Genomic DNA, 18,872 nt, shown 5'->3' with positions numbered 1-18,872 from the left:
CTCAAAAGAAGAATTATCTAATGTGAACAACCATGGGGAAGAATATTTTAACTCAGGGGAGTCAAACAATCCATGATACTCCAAAGTACAACTGGAACCAAATGAAAACATAATTGGGAAATATTTAACAAAATAAATAAAAATACAATAAAACATAGATGTTACATTTTTAAAAACTAAGTAAATATATGGGTTTGAAGGGATCCATATGTAAGGTTTAGTGACTCTCATTTGTGTGAGTTTGTCACCACTCTAATGCAAATCAAAACAACCTTGAGGTTTCATCTCGCATCTAGCAAATTGTCAAAGATTACAAAATTACAAAGATTACAATTTTGGAGGGGAGGGACTGTAGAAAGACAGCACACTAATGAATTGATGACTGAGCTACGAATTGTTACAACCATTCTCGAGAATAATTTGGAATGTTTTAAATAAAGTGACTAAAAATTTGGAATGTTTTAAATAAAGTGACTAACTTGGATTCAGTCAAAGGGCAGCACTTGAGGACCTAGAGGGTCACATGTGGCTTCCAGGCACGTTTCCCAACCTTGGACTAAAGTGTCTATGTTCTTTGACCCCGAGATTGTACTACTGAGTACACATTCGTAGGAGGTCACAGACAAAAAGAAAGGCTCCATGTACACCAAAGTATTTACAGCAGCACTCTGTTATAACAAAGGAGTGGAAACAAAGTAGATGCTCATGGTGGGGGAGTGGGGAGGGTAAGATAAACAAATGGAGTACTAGGTGTCACAGGGTATGGGCTTGGAGTCAAGAAAACCTGAGTTCAAATTTGACCTCAGACTAGCTGTGTGACCCTGGGAAAGTCACCTAACCCTGTTTCCCTTACTTTCCTCATCTGTAAAATGAGCTAGAGAAGGAAATGGCAAACCACTCCAGCATTTTTGCCAAGAAATCCCAAATGGGGCCATGAAGAGTTGGATGCTACTGAACAGTAACAAATAAATTGTGGTACATCCACTTGCCAGAATATTATTGTAGTGTGAGAAATGACCAGTATGATGTATAGAGAAGCAAGCAAAGCAGGGAAAGACTTGCAAAACCTGATGCAAAGTAGTATTCAAAGCTAGGAAACCAATACAATAACTACAAAAATGGAAACTGAAAAACCAACAACCACAAAATGATTGGAACTAAATGTTGCAAAATCATAAAGAACAATGGGTGATAAAGGACTTTGGGTTCAGAGAAGAGATATGAAGAAGACACTTGTGCTTCTTTGCAGAGGTCTTGGATCATTGCATATAAAGTCAGTTTTTTTCATAGTTGACTGGTTTTAATGGATTCTTTTTCTCTATTTTTTCTTTTAAAAATTATTATAAAGGATAGCTCATTGGGAGAGGGAAGAGAGGGGATGCAGAGGGAAATCTAGATATAAAAACAAAAATAAATGAAAATATTTTAAAAAGCATTAGTACATTGTGCTTATTTTCTAGGACTGACGGTGGGATTGATGGGGTCTGGACCTTCTGGGATTTAATTAATAATATTAACTAGCATTTACGTAATTCCTTGAGGTTATCTGATTTTATCTTCACAAAAACCCTGGTAAGTAGCATTATTATCTTCATTTTTACAAATAAGGAAACTGAGATTAAAAGAGGTCGAGCGACTTGCCCAGGATCACTCAGCTAGTCAGAGTCCGAAGTTGCATTTGAACCCAGGTCTTCCTAACTACAGGTCCAGAGCTCGGTCCACTGCACCACACCAACATTATCACCCCCACTTCACAGACTAACAAGTGGAGGCTCATAGAGGTTATTTATTCTTTCTCTACACGGTCTCTTTCCCCTGGTCCCACTCTCCGTGCCCTCCGTTGCCGCTTGGTGAATAGCGGTGCCAGTTAACTACACTGGGCTCAGTTCAAGGCAGAGATTTTCCCTTCCGTCCCTCAGGCTCCGGATAAGTGTAAGCAAATGAGACACAACCAGAGCGGAACTCAAGTCCCTGAACTAATTCCGGCCAGACCCCAGAGTGGTTTCTTTACAGCGGCCTCCCCACAGTCCCAGCCGCTAGTTCTCGGGAACTCTTGGAATTTGGTCCTTCGCAGCCCGGGACGCTTAGAGTTCTGAGAGGCCTCAGTAGGAGGGGCCCTGGAGTTCGGGCAAAGCCGGAGCTGCGCAGACTCGCTTGAGGGCGGGCACGGATGGAGGTGTGGGGTGGGGGAGTGGGGAAGAAATTCTGGGAAGGTCGCTATAGCAACGGCGCCACCCATTGGCGGCCTGAGCCTGGGTGGGGCGGGCCTCCGAGGACGGAAGTCCTCCCCTCTATCCCTCCCCCTTGCCTCATCCGCTGGGCGGCCCGGGCTCGGCGGCGGCGGAGGCGAAGGAAGAGGCGTCAGCTGTGGTTTGAAATCGTTTGGCGGCCGAGGCCGCGGCGGCCGCGGGAAGCTGACAGGACGGATGAGCATAGGGGCGCCAGGTTGTTATTGCCTTTTAGGATTTTCATTCCTCACCCATGCAATCCAGGATCCCGAGTGGGAGTTGGGGAGGAGGGGTGTAGGGTCCACCGCTGCCCCTCAGTGCGGGGGTCGGGAATCCTTCCTTAGGCTGGGGTTGGAGGAGGACGGGGAGCCCCGCTCGCGCTATTATTGCCCCTAGTCTGGGACCCGGCGCGCGCTCTGGCCCCAGGGCGACCCACGATCTTCCCCGGGGCCCAGGCTCGGCGTGGAATTCGTGGGAGCCTTTAGATTCCAGAACGTCCCACCTGAAGGGAAATACGAAGCACTGTCTCTGTCTCTCTGTCTCTCTCCCCCCCCTCCCCCCTTTCCATTGGCTCTCAGTTAAACTGACAGTCGATCCGGATTAAAGTAAACAAACATGCGTTAAGATCGCACTCTGTGGTCCAGGCACTGCGCTTGCTGCTGGGACTTACAAAAACAGAAATGAAACAACCACTTGCCCTCGAGGAACTTACATTCAATCAGAAGAAGAAAAACAGGGTAGCAGCATCAAGATTGTGTGAGCAGACTCCACGAGCTCTCAGTAAACCAATAAGAATTGATTGATCTGAACTCAGTTTAACAATCAGGCAATCGACAAACATTTGTCAGTTGCCTGCTATGTGCCAGGCACTGTGCTAAGCACTGGGGATACACAAAGATGCTCGATTAAATAATAGAGAAGACAAGAAATAGATATATTTGTATATACGATATAAATGGGAGATAATGGAGGGAAAGCACTAGAATTAAGACAGGTTGGGAAAGGCTTACTGTAAAAGATGAGATTTTAGTTGGGACTTTAAAAGAAGCCAAGAAGTCAGGGTGTGGTGATGAAGGAGAGAATTCCAGACATGGGAGGACAGTCAGAGAAAATACTCAGAGTGATGGAGTTATTTCTTCTTGGAATAGCAGGAAGGCCAGTGTTCCTGGATCAAAGAGTAAGCTATGAAATAAAGTACAAGAAGACTGAAAAATTAGGAGGGAGTTAGGTTATAGAGTGTTGAATGCTAAACAGAATTTTGTTTTTGATCCTGCAGGCAATAGGGAGTCAGGGGCTGTTTACTGAGTGACATAGTTGGACTTGTGCTTTAGGAAAATCACTTTGATGGTTGAATGAATAGATATTTGAGGCTGATGGACCCAGCAGAAGACTACTGAAGTTGTCCAGGCATGAGGTAATGAGGACCTGTAACAGAGTGGTAGCAGTGTTAGGGGAGAGAAGGGGACTTCTTTAAGAGATATTGCAAAAGAGGCAACTGATTGGCTGTGAGGGGTGAGAGTGAGGAGTTGAGGATAATGGCAAGGCTGTGAACCTGGGGAAATTGAAGGATGGTGTGCCCTTGACAGAAAGTGGGAAGTTTTGAAGAGGAATGGATTTTTGGAAAAGATAAGAGTTCTGTTTTGGACACAATGAGTTTGAGGTGTTTAGTGACTATGTAGTTTGAAATGTCTAATAGGCATTTGATGATGTGGAACTGAGGCTTAGGAGAGAGATTGGTACTGGATACACAGATTTGGGGGTCATCATGAGAACTTATGAGGTCACCAAAAGAGTGGAGTTAGAGAATGTCACAAGATAGATCCTTAGTGTGTACTAAGATGGGGGGTGGGTGGGAAGGATGGGGCGATAGGGATGATGAAGCATCAAAGAATCCTGAGAAGGATCAGTCATATAAATAGGAGAATTAGTAGAGAACAACTCAGGAAAGAGAGGGCATTTGGGAAGAAAAAGTGTTCAGACAGCTTTTTCTAGGAGTTTGGCTGAAAAAGAAAGGAGAGATAGAGGACAATAACTTGAGAAGTGGTTGAGGCCAGTGCAGGTTTTTTAAGAATGGGAGAGATGAACGTGTTTGTCAACACAATGAAGGCATCGTGGATAAGGTGAGGTCAGAGATTAAAAAAGGGAATGATTGTGGAAGCAGCCAACTAAGGAAGATGGGAAGGCATGAAATCGAAGGCACATGATTGACCTTGGTAAGAACCACCTTATTGTTAGAGACTGGAAGGGTTAGATGGAGAGTAAGAGATAATATCAAAGGGTTTTGAGATGGAGAGAAGGAGAGAAGAGAGAGGTCAGTGTGAAAGTATGAGGTTAGGTCCTCAGGGGAGAGGGAGTAGGAAGTGGGAGACAAGGGAGGTTTAGATTTAGAAGAAGCTCTGTGGGAAGTGGAATATAGACTCAATTAAAGAAGCTAGAAGGATTACTTTGTTGCAGTGATGACCTAGTTGAGGGTAGATAGTATAAATATGTAATGGACTCAGGTGGCTCCTTTGCTTAACTTCTTCCAGACTGGTTCTAAAGAATGTGAGTGGAAACAAAAGAGGCAAGGTGGTAGGTAGGAGTAATCCAAGGCTAGGATTTGGCAAAGCAGGAGTCTCTTGAGAACAGAGGACACTGTGGGCTTTAAATTGGTTAACTATAGGGGAAATCATCAGACCATATAGACCTAAATAACATCCCTTATGATTATGAAGTGGAGGTGATGAATAGATTTAAGGGATTAGATTTGGTAGATAGAATGCCTGAAGAACTGTGGGCAGAGGTTTGCTAATATTGTACAGGAGGCAGCAACAAAAACATTCCAAAGAAAAAGAAGAGCAAGAAAGCAAAATGACTGTCTAATGAGGCTTTACAAGTAACTGAAAAAAAAAGGAAAGTAAAAGATAAAGGAGAAAGGGAAAGATATATGGAACTGAATGTAGAATTCCAGAGAATAGCAAAGAGAAATAAGAACATTTTCTTAAAAATAAGCAATGCAAAAAAAAAAAAACCAATAGAATGGGAAAGATGAGATCTCTTCAAGAAAATTAGAGATATCAAGGGAACATTTCATGCAAAAATTGGCATGCTAAAAGACTTAACAGAAGTAGAAGAGATTAAGAAGAGGTGGCAAGAATACACAAAGGAACTATACAAGAAAGATCTTAACATCATCAATAACCAGTAATCATGATGGTACTGTTATTTATCTAGAGCCAGATGTCCTGGAGAATAAAGTCAAGTGGGCCTTAGGAAGCATTGCTAACAGTAAGGCTAGTGGAGTTGGTAAGATTTTAGCTGAGCTATTTAAAATCCTAAAAGATGATGCTGTCAAAGTGTTGCATTCCATATGCCAGCAAATTTGGAAAACTCAACAGTGGCCACTGAATTGGAAAAGATCATTTTACATCCTACTCCTAAAGAAGGACAATGTCAAAGAATGTTCAAAATGGCAAACAATTGTGTTTATTTCCCATGCCACCAAGATCTGTTAAAGCTTCCACATTATGTGATCCAAAAATGACCAGCAGAATAAGCTGGTTTTTGAAGAGGCAGAGGACCTAGAGACCAAATTGCCAATATTTGCTGGATTATGAAGAAAGCAAGAGACCCAGAAAAATATCTACTTTTGCTTCATTGACTACACTAAAGCCTTTGACTGGATGGATCACAACAAAATATGGCAAGTTTTCAAAGAGATGGGAGTACCAGACCATCTTACTTGTCTCCTGAGAAACCTGTATGTTGCCCAAGAGGTAACAGTTAGAACTGAATGTGTAACAACTGATTGGTTTAAGATTGGAAAAGGAGTATGATAAAGCTGTATATTGATACCTTATTTATTTAACTCATATGCAGAATACATCATGCGAAATGCCATGCTGGATGAATCAAAAGCTAGAATTGAGGTTGCTCAGAGAAATATCAACAATCTGAGATATGCAGACAATACCATTCTGATGGCAGAAAGTGAAGAGGAATTAAGTAGCCTCTTGATGAGGGTAAAAGAGAGTATAAAAGATGGCTTGAAGCTTTAAAAAAAAAAAACAAAACCAAAAAAACTAAGATCTTGGGAACTGGTTCCATCATTTCCTGGCAAATAAAGGAAGAAGAAATGAAAGCAATGTCAGATTTTCTGTTCTTTGGTTCAAAGGTCACTGCAGATGGTGACTACAGTCATGAAATTAAAAAAAATGCTTGTTCCTTGGAAGAAAAGCCATGATAAATCTGGGCAGCATACCAAAAAACAGAGACATTACCTTGCTGACGAAAGGTCCATGTAGTTAAAGCTATGGTCATTCCAGTAGTAATGTATGGCTGTGATAGTTGGACTATTACAAAAAGCTCATGCTTTTGAGTTGTGGTGCTGGAGATGACTTTTGAGAGTCTCACAAGGAGATCAAATCAGTCAATACTTAAAGAAACTAATTCATGCTGTTCACTGGTAGGTCAGATACTAAAGCTGAAGCTTAAATACTTTGGCGGCATCATGAGAAGACTCACTAGAAGAGACCCTGATGCTGGGAAAGATTGTAGGCAAAAGGAGAAGAGGACAGTGGAGGATGAGATGGATAGATAGTTTTATGCAAACAACAAAGACGAACTTGAACAGACTTTGAGAGGTCATGGAGGTCCATGGGTTCACAAAGAGATGGGTATGACTGAATGAACAACAACAATAACAATAAAAGCTGAAATTAGGGAAGGGAAGAATGTGAGGTTAGAGAAGGAGTGATGACTTGAGATAAGTACTGTGGCGTAGAGAGAATGGAGGTTTCATTGAGGACAAAGAATAGATTTAGGAGGGCCAGACACAGGGAGAATTGAAATAATGAGTTATGCCAAGAGTTTTCGATTATGGGAACAGAATGTGTGAGTAATGGTAAGGTCTGGGGTATGATTGTCCCTGTGGGTGACTGAGGTAGAATGGAAGAATATGTCATAGGATCTTAGGAGACTGAGGTTCTAGAGGAGAGGAAGAATGTGAGTTATACTGAACTCTTTGAAAAAGAAGGGAAAATGACGTGGGAACCAGTAACCTAAATTGGATGAGAAATTTGCAAATCATTTAACTACTCTGGGCTTCATTTTCCTTATCTTTAAAATAAGTGGGTTGGACTTAATGGCATCTAGGGGCCCTATCAGCTATATATCTATGATCCTATTAATGGGTGGTAGAGTTGGAGTGGGAGAAAGGAGGTTCACTAATATTTTCTTTATCACTAATACTCCTTTCCTGCCTAATTCTTTCCAACCATGCCCCCCTCCCCCACCTCTCCCTGGCAAAAAACCCAACATCCTTTCTTGTAACAAGTTAACATAGTCACCCAAAACATATTCACATATTGACCATGTCTGAATGTATCTAATTCATTTTTAATCTCCCAAGGGATGGAGAGCACATTCCCTTTTTTCATTAGTAGTTGGTTATAGTATTGATCAGAGTTTGTAAGTCCAAACTTTTGTTTTTGTTTTTTGTTGTCACTATATAAATTGTTCTCCAGCTTCTGCTTACTTTGAAGAGGTTGGGGTTGAGGGGTGCTTGAAATACTGACATACTGGGTCCTGCCAAAAGAATTCAACCCAAGCCTTCTCAGCCAAGCAAAAAGACAAAGTTTATTAAGGGCTTGCCATATTGGGTTGTCTTAAGAAATCCCACCATTTGTGATTCTTGTTTTCACAAGCGGGCCAGATTCCATCTGAGCTAGAGTAAATCTGAGCACCTTCATGGAGGCAAGATGAGACTTATATACAAAGATTTGTAGGAAGGATCTGGGGTGGTCCTGGGGTGAGGAGTCTAAGGAGGAGATTGATGGGACTGGGATGAGGTCAGACTCCAGGAACCAAGAGAATGGAATTAAGGGTGGGAAGTAGCTGAAGGCTACCAGGAGATAGCAAGGCAATGTAGGGCTAGGCTAGTTTCAGGTTAACAGATTTGGGCATAGACACTTTGACCAGATCAAGGGTGGAAACTAGCCAGACGATAGAGGGGCTAGGCTAGGCTATTTGGGCATGAAAAGCCAGAACAAGTGGGAAGATTCAGGCTGGTGTTCAAGGGGGTTCCCACAGTTTAAACCCCATCAACTTCACTTTATATAAGTTCGTACAATCTTCTCAGGTTTCTTGGAACCCATCCCTTTATTTTTTATGGTACATTAATATTCAGTTAAATCCATTTACCATAATTTATTCAGTCATTTTCTAATTGATAGATACTTTCCTAGTTTCCAGTTCCTTGTCACAACAAAAAATGTTATGAATATTTTTGTACATATGGGTCCTTTCTCTTTGGAGTATATGCCTAATAGTGATAACCACTTGGGTCAAAGGGTATATACAACTTAGTGACTTATGTTCTGTAATTTTTTTTGTTTGGAATTTCTTTTTTTTTAATCTTCTGCTAGGCTTTATTGGTATTGAAAGCACAGCCTTAATGTCAGAATTTTCTTAGTATAGGTTCAGTGTTGAGACGAAATGAGGTAGTTGCAAAGCATATTTATCCTAATGCAGCAACAGTATGCAACAAGGATGCAGTAGTTCGTGGCTTCTCTGGATGTAAATCCTGCCGCCCTCTCACCTCACATATGGAAACACATGTAGTCAGCAGGGCAGAATAAAGTGCTCTTGTGGGTTTCAGAAATCCAGCAAGCTCAAGGGACCTAGATTCCATATGGCTGGGAACTTTTATATCTTTAATGACCAGGAAGCTGTGTTAGGGAAGCTGGAGCCGTTTAAGTTCCAGGGGTAGCTTTGTCCGAGGCTTAATTCATTGTTTGGAGGCCAGAAGGGGGAAAGGATGGGGGAAAGAGGAAAGGAAGTTGCTTCAGGGAAGCCAGGCCCAGTAACATACATTAGTTAGAATCTAGGGGCAGGTTTGTCTTTTAGGTAAAGTCTTCCCATATAATGGGTGGGAAGAAGAAGATGGTTCAGGGGAACACTGAATCCTTTCAATATTGGTAACATACATAGACATTATTTGTTTATTTTATGTCCAGCTACTTTACTGAAGCAGCAAGCAGCTAAGTGGTACAGTGGATAGAGTGCTGGGCCTGAAGCTCAGGTATCATGTTCATGATAGAGTCATGAACCTGAGCTCAGATCTGGCCTGACACTTACCAGCTGTGTGACCCTGGGCAAGTCGCTTAACCCTGTTTGCCTCAGTTCCTCATCTGTCAAATGGGCTGGAGAAGGAAATGGCAAAGCACTCCAGTATCTTTGTTAAGAAATCCCCCAAAAAGTGTCATGAAGAGTCAGACATGACTGGAGTGGCTGAATTACCATAAAACTTTATTGAAGTTATTGTTTAAATTCATTTTTAGGTTTTCCTACCTGCCTGACCATTTCACTGTCTCTTTTGCTCTGTTTTTATCTAGAACATCTAGCTATTTCACTTAGTGATCTTATCAGCTCTCAAGGTTTCAATTATCATCTCAATATAGATGACTGGAATCTTGTTCAGCCCTAAACTTCTCTCTCAATCTCCAGCCTTGCATCTCCATTGTCTTTTTAGACATTTTGAATTGCATGTCTTGTAAACATCTTAAACTCAGTATGTCCAAAACTGAACTCATTATCTTCCTTCCCCTGTCTGGCCTCTCCCTCCCCCTGCTCCCCCACCTCAACTCTTCATTCCTTATTACTGTGGAGGGTGGGTACCACCATCCTCCCAGGAACTCAGGTTCACAACCTGATTGTCATCCTGACTCCTCATTTTCACTTTTCATGTCCAAGCAGTTGTCAAATCCTGACATTTCTACCTTTTTAACATCCCTCATATATGCTCTCTTCTTTCTTTTGTTTGACATGGCTACCAACCTGGTGCAGGCCCTCATCACCTCCTTCCTGAACTATTGTAATAACCTTTTGTTTGATCTCCCTGCCTCAACTCTTTCCCTACACTAATGTGTTCTTTACTCAGCTGTCAAATTGTACCTCCTAAAGCACCATATCACTCCCCTATTCAGGTCAACACCAATGGCTTCCTTTTGCCTCTCAGATCAAATATAAAAATCTTCTGTTTGACTTTTAAAGTCCTTCGGAACCTGGCGTCTTCTTACCTTCCCAGTCTTCTTACTCCTTACTCCTCTCCTCATACTTTGTAATCCAGTGACACTGGCCTCCTTGCTGTTCCTTGCATGCAACACTGTCTCCCAACTCTTCAATGTTTTGGTTTTACTTTTTTAGTTTTATTGATGTGTTTTATTTTTGTATTATGAGTATTTACAGATTATTCCCGCTTCTTCCAGGAAAGAAGCTCAGGCTATTAATAGTCATATGAAAAAAATATTCTGATTTTCTCTGGTTGTTCTCCATGTCTAGAATATGCTCCTTCCTTATCTCTGCCTCCTTAAGATTTCCCTGGCCTTCTTCAAATCTCAGCTAAAATTATGCCTTCTATAAGAGGCAAAGGCTTTTCCCCAGTCCTTTTTCATCTTAGCACTTTGTTCTATATCTCCTACATATCTCTTATATATCTTTTTTGTACATAGTTGTTTGCATATTGTCTGCCTCATTAGAATATGAGCTCCTTGAGAATAGGACTTTTTTTTTTGGTCTGTCTTTGTATTCCTAACTCTTAACAGAGTTCCTGGCATGTAGGTGCTAACAAATACTAGTTGACTTATTGACTGATCTCTAGGGTTCTTTAAGTAAACCCTCATATCATCTGCAGAAAAGTAATACTTTTATTTTTTCTTTGCCTAAACTTATTCCTCATTTGCTTTTCTTATATTTTGCTGTGGCTAGCATTTCAATTACTATATCAAATAATAGCGGTGATAATGAACATTCTTGTTTTACTTCTGATCTTCTTGGGAAGGCCTTAAGCATTTCTCTATTACATATTATTATAGCTCTTGGCTTTATATAGGTACTACTTAGCGTATTAAGGAAATATCCATTTACTCCCATGCTTTAAAAATGTTCTTAATGGTAATGAATGTTATATTTTATTAAAACCTTTATGTAGAAGAAGGTTAAGATAGAGAAGTAATGTGATCTGTATATACTCAAAGCAATCTATTTTGACTCAATTATCCTCCCTTTTTTCTCTCTCTGATTCTCTGGTTCTTGTACTTTCACATTCTTTCCTTCTAAATTCTCCTCTACAGTTTGATTTGCTTGTGACTATTCAGTTTCTGAATTTATGTGATCTGTATATGAGTATTATAAAAGAAATGAATAAAATAGAAAGTATGGCATAAGAAGGGTAACACAATTTACTCTTACTCTTTTGCTTTTCAGCAACTGAATAGAACCACTAGGTATAGTATGGCTTTAGGCATAATGGAAAATTACTTACAGTCTAAAGTATTGTTTAAACTGTAAACATAATTTGATTTAAAACAAATTATTTAATATGTGCAAAGTTCTGGTTCTGGGGATATAGAGATGAACAAGATACAATCACTGATCACAAGGAGCTAATAATCAGGTAGGCTACATAAGGCATGTACATAAACTGTAATAATACAAAATAGAATATAAGTACATAGTAAAGAACACATATAATAAAGAATATAAGTATGTGGTAGGGAGTATTATGAAAGAGATTAAGATTCCAACCTGTAATATAATTTTGATTAGTTGCTAGTAGAGTTAATTATTTGTGTATAAGTTATAGTCAGGATTCCTTTTTTTCCCTGACTTGCCATGTTCAAACAATTTGTGTAGTGGCCAACCTACTGGTTTATAAGCCTTTCTAGACTTAACTAAGTTGGTTCTCAGCAGAGTCAATCTGTTGTCCGGACTGTACTTGAAAACTTTTCATCATGACAGAACCTCTCAGTGGTTAAGCAGATGCCTAGTGTCACCTTGACAGGGGCCCTAGACACTAGGCTGAACATCCAGAGGACTGAGGCTTTACTTTAAATATTAGACCTGACACTGAGCTGAATGCATGTTCTATGGGAGGGAGAGTTTTTTTTTTTTGATGTGTTTCATCCTCTGGCATTTTGTGATGTAACTAATAAACTGGTGCCATTCACTTTAGCCCTTGGGAAATAAAGGCTAGCCTCTGGCCCAAATTGCCTGTGATGCCTCACCTCCTATTCCCACTCCTTGGTTTTTGAAGAAGAAACACTCCACTCTCACCATCTATCATCACAAGACCCTGGATTATAGAGGCCCTGGTCAACTATGTACTTATGAGTTCTTGTCTCCCTGGGCAAAATCTGCCTTCCCTTCTACCTATTCCTGTATTCTCATTCTCATCCATCTAAATCTTTTTACTCCCTAGTCCCTTTCATCTTAGAGGAAGAAGTGGCCCATCTCCTTGCCAAGGCCCCTTACTTGCCCTTGTGCTCTCTATTCTGTTCCCTCCCATGTACTTGAGGAGATCGCCCATCTTTCACTCACTCTATTTCATTTTCAGTTTTTCTGTTTATGAGCTCAGGAAGACCCTATCTATTAAAAAAAAACACCAACCTTCATTTTATCCTTCCATCAACTCAAGCTATTAATCTTTTCCTTTTCACTATCAGACTTCTAGAAGAAATTGTCCGTACCCAATTTTGCCATTTCTTCACTTCTCATTCCACTCTGACTTCTAATACCACTGCTTACTGAAATGACTCTTTCAAGTTCTCCATCAGTCCCTTTACTGCCAAGTCCAACATCCTTTTTCTGGCCTCTATTCTTTTTGACTTTTTAGTAGTTTTTGATGCTTTTGACAGCTCTGTCCTTTTGGATGCTGTGTCCTCTCTGGATCCCTTGACATAGCTACTGAATATTCTCCTGTCTAAACCATTCCTGTTCATTTCCTTTGCTGGATCATCATACATCTCCTGCTTCCTTTACATGGATGTTCCTCAGAGTTTTGTCTTAGTCCTTTTCTGTAGACTCTCCTTTGGAGACTTCAGTAGTTCCTATAGGTTCAAGTATCATTTCTATCTATATATTTAGCTGTAAGTTAAGTCCTGAACTTCACTCATGCGTCATCAATTGCTTGCTAGATAATCCCTTCCAGATGTTCTGTAAGCATCTCAAATTCAGTACGTCCAAACAGAACTCATCTTCTCCTGCAAACCTGCCTCTCCAAACTGCCCTATTCCTGCTTAGAACACCATTCGAAGTTACAGAGTTTTGTAACCTCATTGTCATCCTTGACTCTCTCCCTTTCCCCCCATTCAGTCAGTTGTCAGGTCTTATGGATTCCATGTGCATGACCTATTGCCTCCATTCAATTCTTTCCCTGTATATGGTTACTAATTCTAATTCAGGCCCTCAGCACATTTACCTAGAGTAGCCATTTGTAATAGCCTTGTAATTTATCTCCCTGCTTCCAGTTTCTTTTGACTCTGATCCATTCTTCCAACAGTTATCACAATAACAATAGCCAGCATTTATATAGTGTTTAAGGTTTGCAGAGCTTAATATATGTTATCTCATTTGAACTTCCTAAAGCTAGAATATGACTTTGTCACTAATTTCCCCCTAGACCATCAGTGGATCCTTAGGATAAAATTGAAACTCCTTAGCTTTGCATTTAAGGCCCTCCTTAAGCTGTCTTCTACGTACCTTTTCATTCGTATTTCATACTAATGGGTCATTCCCCAAATGTAATACTCCATCTCCTTCCTCTGTATATTTACACAAGTCATCTCCAATACCTAGAATGCATTCCCTTCTCAACTCTGCCTCTTAGAATGCATGTCTTCCTTCAGGGTTCTATCCAGGGTACTGCCTTCTCCAAGAAGGCTTTTCTCATCCTTCTGTCCTCTCTTTCTCCCCAACTCCATTGTTAACACTGTTCTCTTCCCTAATTTTCTCTGTTCTATCCTTTTTTATTCTAATAATATGTTTTTATTATAGTGCAGAAATAGATGATAAACCTTCTAGCAGGTGGCTTTTTTGAATTTCATCATGGTGTCTGTTAAAAGGCTCATATTCAAAGCCTTTTTTGCATCACAGAATGACCTCCCAGGATTTGAGCTCTGTCTTCATGAACTCAGGGACACCTGCCTAATTTACGTTTGGTCTGGTTCAACACATTTTAAAATAAAGTTTTATCATCATTTCTCAGAATGGCAACATTCTGAAAAGAGAAAAAAAATCCCCAAATGGCCAACTGTATTTTATTATAACATTTGAGTTATAATATGGCCTTTGGCATTGATATGATTTGAACTTATTCATCAGCCTTTTGCACTGTGCCTTTCTCGGTAACAAAAGCCATTTAAAACTTGTTTTACATCATCTTTTTTTTTTTTAACTGTTATGGCCTGTTGAATCAGGGCAGTTGACTTTGATACAAGTTCAATATCATTTCCTGCAACAATTAACTCATCTTTTTGAGCTTGAGAAATTGCACAAGCAGCACCTGGTCTTATGTCTACTCTTTGGATATATTTTTCCATCCATGAAGATTCTGATTTCAGTGAACCATTCTCACTAAAATGAAATAAAATATTTATGGGGAAGTGAGCATAATGGCCCTAATTTTATGGTGAAAACTCCCTGGTAACTCCTTTAATTGTGTTTTGCACATGATTATAGATTGGTGAACTGTTGCAGGTTTTTACCAATATTTCCACTACTTCTCAACCTGGAACTTTTTTCTCTTCTTTCCAGAGAGACTGAGCTCAAAATTGATGTTTGAAATCTCTTCAAAGGGTTTATAATAACTATCTGGCCCTTTAGACATATGTCAAATTTTGGGGGATGTTGAAAATCTGTTGAGAATGGTCTTGAATCTCAACAGCATGGATGGGCCAAAGAGCTATTATACTTGTTTGTATATGTGCTAGACATCTCCCCCCCCCCCAAAATGTAAGCTCCTTGAAGGAAGAAACTGGATTTTATTTTTATGTCCTTACAAAAAAAGGAAACATAAATTAGACATTTTATGTTTAATGTATTTTTAGTTTCAAAAGGTAGTGTAATAAGCATAAGGGAAAATAAATTTTTACCACTTAACCAAAAAGTTTCTCCTTTGCATTGTTCTTGATTTACATTCTGCTAAGCAGTGTCATTTTGGAAGTCTTTGTGGATGACTCGCATTTAGGACTTTTCATTGTGCTTTTGCAGTAGATGAATAAGCTACCAGTTCATATGTAGTATGGTCAAGTGGTCAAATGAATGGAGCTTTGGGTTTCAGAATTCTAATATGATTTCCCTCTTCTTAGTGATTTTAGATGTTTTACTATTGTCTTTCAATAAAATTCAATAAAATTTCTATAAAATTGCTTATCTTAAAATTATTCAATAAACCATTGTAAAGAAGCTCATTGTCCATTTCACTACAGTTTATTGACAAATAGCTACTCCTTTTTGTCTCTGTTCTAGTCTCTCATTGGGCAGCTAGATGGTGTAGTGGATAGAGCACTGGACCTGGAGACAGGAGGACCAGAGTTCAAATTCGGCCACAGACACTAGCTGTGTGACCTTGGGCAAGTCACTTAACTCTGTTTGCCTCAGTTTTCTCGTCTGTAAAATGAGCTGGAGAAGGAAATGACAAACCACTCCAATATCTTTGCCAAGAAAATATCAGATGGGGTCATGAAGAGTTGGACATGCTCTCATGTTACCAAAGCTCTATAGGAAATTGTTTGTTTTATATAACTTTACTATTTAGAAATGTGTAGGTTCATGGGCAGGTATGTGCTCAGGTGGACATGCCTTGACTGGGTCTCAAACTTTGGACTAATAAATTTCCACTTGTTTACTAACCCAATTTATAATTGCTCTCTGATTATGTATAATAGTATACAGGAGTGCAAATCCTAACCACTGATTACTAGATCTGATGATTTAAAAGAATTTATTTCACAAAGATAGATAGATATTTTATTTTAATACAGATCTTTAATAAAGAAGATATTTTATCTTCAATATTGCAGAATGGACAGATTTATAAAGTTGAAAAAGAGGAAATATAAGATTACCTTCTAGAAAAAGACTTAATAGTACGTGGGACAGAATTTTTTAAAAGATTCAATCATGCAAAAATAATTTTAAAGTGACTTTCTATAGGGTGATTTTAAAAAAAATAAAGATTTTTAAAAATTTTAACTAAATACTTTTAACTAATTTGATCCTATATATAATTCCTTCCCTAACAGATCTCATAGTTGAAAGGAGAGGCAGCTTACAAATCATTTTACTAAAAAAGCCCCAGAATTGTGCCATTTCTCTCTTTTTGTTTAATATTCTTAGCAAATGGGAAGACATATGGGTACAAAGTTGTCATCTTAAATTCTTTTCTAGACTAATAGAAATGGCAAGTGAAGAAGAAAAATTGGAGATCTTGGATGCAGAATTTGATCACTACGTGGTAGATATGAAGCCTTTTGTTCTAAAATTACCCCATAAATCAGGTAAGACTGTTCAGTTATTTTTTTATGTTAAGATACCTTGTTTGTGTTTTGAATTTCATTTGAGAAGACAGCATGGCTCAGTGGAAAGACCACTCAACTTATAATCATGGGACCTGAATTCAAATTCTGGCTTTCCTACTTATTACCTGTGTGACTTTGGGCAAACTCACTTAACCTCTCTGGTCCTTAATTTCTGTTTCTGCAAACTGGGAGGGCTGGACTAGATGACCTTGAAGCATTCTTCCAACTCTAGATCTATGATCATTTGATTTTTGATCTTATAATTAATTGTCCTTAGACTATTGTAAGTTGTCACTCTTAGACTGTTATAAGTTTCCTCTAGTGAAGTTTGGTTGAACTGATTAATTTTCAAAGTTGAAAGAGAGCTATTTTTTCTTAACAAATAAGGACAGAGCAGTCTGATAACGTTTTATAATACCTTTCATCTGAGACTAACATAAGCATATTTTATGTTCTACTTTGTATCAAAATGAATAAAAATGAACCTCAGTGCAACACTATATAATGTTACAAATGAAACAGTTTTATAACAAAGTCTTTGACACCTTAATAGAAGAACATTGTCAGTGTGCTTTTCATTTTCAAGTGGTAGTTGAAGGTAAAAGAGGATGCTAAGCAAAATTAAATATTTAGCATAATGAATCTTCAGGGTTTTCAGCCTTTTCTTTCTGCATCCTTTTTCTTCCTAAGGTGTAATTTTCTCCCATCTCTGCACAAAATTCTCTTTTCTAACCTTTATAATCACAAAAAGAAATGATCTCATAATAATTTATTTTCATTTATTGAGTGATTAAACTTTACTATGAATGAGTTTCTGCCATGAGTTTCTTACCTCAAGAAAATATTTACATGTTAGGCCTTTTTCCTCTAGATGTGTAATGAAAGGTTTTTACCCTTTTTAAAGGAATTTCAAGAATGGTACAAAATAAAGATATCAGGTATAAGGGAGCTATTTCTTCTACCATGAAAAAAATGCTTAAAACACAAAAGACTCATAGTGAGCATTAACACATATTTAAAACATAAATTATGACCTATTATCTCTTTTATAATCTTCTGTGAGACAGAGACTGTCAGGAGATTTGTGAGATAGCTGACAGATATTTCACCTTTATTTCATATCTGAACTGTAGTTCAAGGTCTGTATCTTCTGACCAGCTAGTCATGCATAGCTCGTCCTTCTGGTGGCAATCATTTTCTCCTTTGGGAAGGGTATAATTACAGGAAACACCTCTCACAGTTCAGTGACTCTGGAAGTCTTTAGTTCATGAGATGACTGCCAAGGCTAGAAACATCCATTTCTCAGAATTGCTGTTTGGTTACCTGTGCTCAGGGAAAGGAACATGAAGCCGAAGAGGCAGTTAGGGACCGAGGTCCAATATTAGGCTTAATTAGACAAGCACGTATTCTCATTGTCTTGTGCTCATATCTACCATACCTGCTGCTGGAGATAGGGAGGAGGAGTGAAAAGGGAAAAAAAATTCTTCCCTCATCCCCTTCCACCATCAGCACATTGAAAGGAGAGTGGGAAGCATTCCAAACAACATGTGTAAAATGGAGGAAGAGGAAAAGCAGAGGGTCCTTTTAAGCCCAGTGAGTGAACAACACTTCTTGGTTCAGTCACCAATCATCTTCAATACAGCCCTGTTGTCATGGGAACCAAGAGACTATCCAGAAACCTCTTATTCATGTCCTTTAGTAGGGGGCCAGAATACATGTGTCATTGGAAGAAGCTCAGCTCCATGGGAAAAACTCCAGTGTAAATTGTGGCTATGAAATGGAAAAATAAACCATTTTTATAGTCCTTACTGTAGGCTAAACTGGGGAAAGAAATAGAAAAATTGAGATAATACCTGCTCTCAAGGAGCTTACATTCTTTAGGAGGGTGACAACATTTAAAGGAGGGCTCATGTTTGTGGGAGAGGAGATGGGAGGATTGGGTTGAGCCAAGGAGAATCTCACTTGGTGTATGAGGAGAGGAAGCAAAATCTATCTCCTATTTTAACTAATCTTGAATTTTTTGAGTGATATCTTTTATTTTTATATCACCTATGTTTCCCACTCTGTTCTTCCTCTCAGATAGGCGTCTCTTATAACAAAGAATAAAATAAAAACAGTTAATTAAAACTAAGTGTGTCAGTGGAGTCTGATATTACACACAGTGTTTGACACCTGTGGTCCTAACTTCTGCAAAGAAGAAAGGGAGAGGTGTATTCTTTAGAGCCAAGCTTGGTTATTATAATTTCACAGCTTTTAGTTTCTGTAGTTTTCTTGTTCTTTCCTTCTATGCTGTGGTAGTTGTTGGTAA

At 39.1% G+C, this 18,872-nt stretch overlaps 1 protein-coding gene across 2 annotated transcripts in view; it reads left to right on the top strand.

The window, feature by feature from the left end:
• Window positions 1–2,373: 2,373 nt before the first annotated feature.
• CEP112 (centrosomal protein 112) overlaps window positions 2,374–18,872 on the top strand; it is a 495,213-nt gene continuing 478,714 nt past the window's right edge. For both annotated transcript variants that reach the window (XM_036753261.1, XM_036753260.1), the window contains exons 1-2: window positions 2,374–2,445; window positions 16,434–16,543. In XM_036753261.1, the coding sequence (XP_036609156.1) occupies window positions 16,444–16,543 (100 nt within the window). In that variant the 5' untranslated portion in view covers window positions 2,374–2,445; window positions 16,434–16,443. The remainder of the gene's footprint in view (window positions 2,446–16,433; window positions 16,544–18,872) is intronic.

This window comes from Trichosurus vulpecula, chromosome 4 (assembly GCF_011100635.1).
Source record: "Trichosurus vulpecula isolate mTriVul1 chromosome 4, mTriVul1.pri, whole genome shotgun sequence".
NCBI classification, from domain to species: domain Eukaryota; kingdom Metazoa; phylum Chordata; class Mammalia; order Diprotodontia; family Phalangeridae; genus Trichosurus; species Trichosurus vulpecula.
Note: the sequence above shows the minus strand (reverse complement) of the source record. Positions and strands in the feature narration are given on the sequence as shown.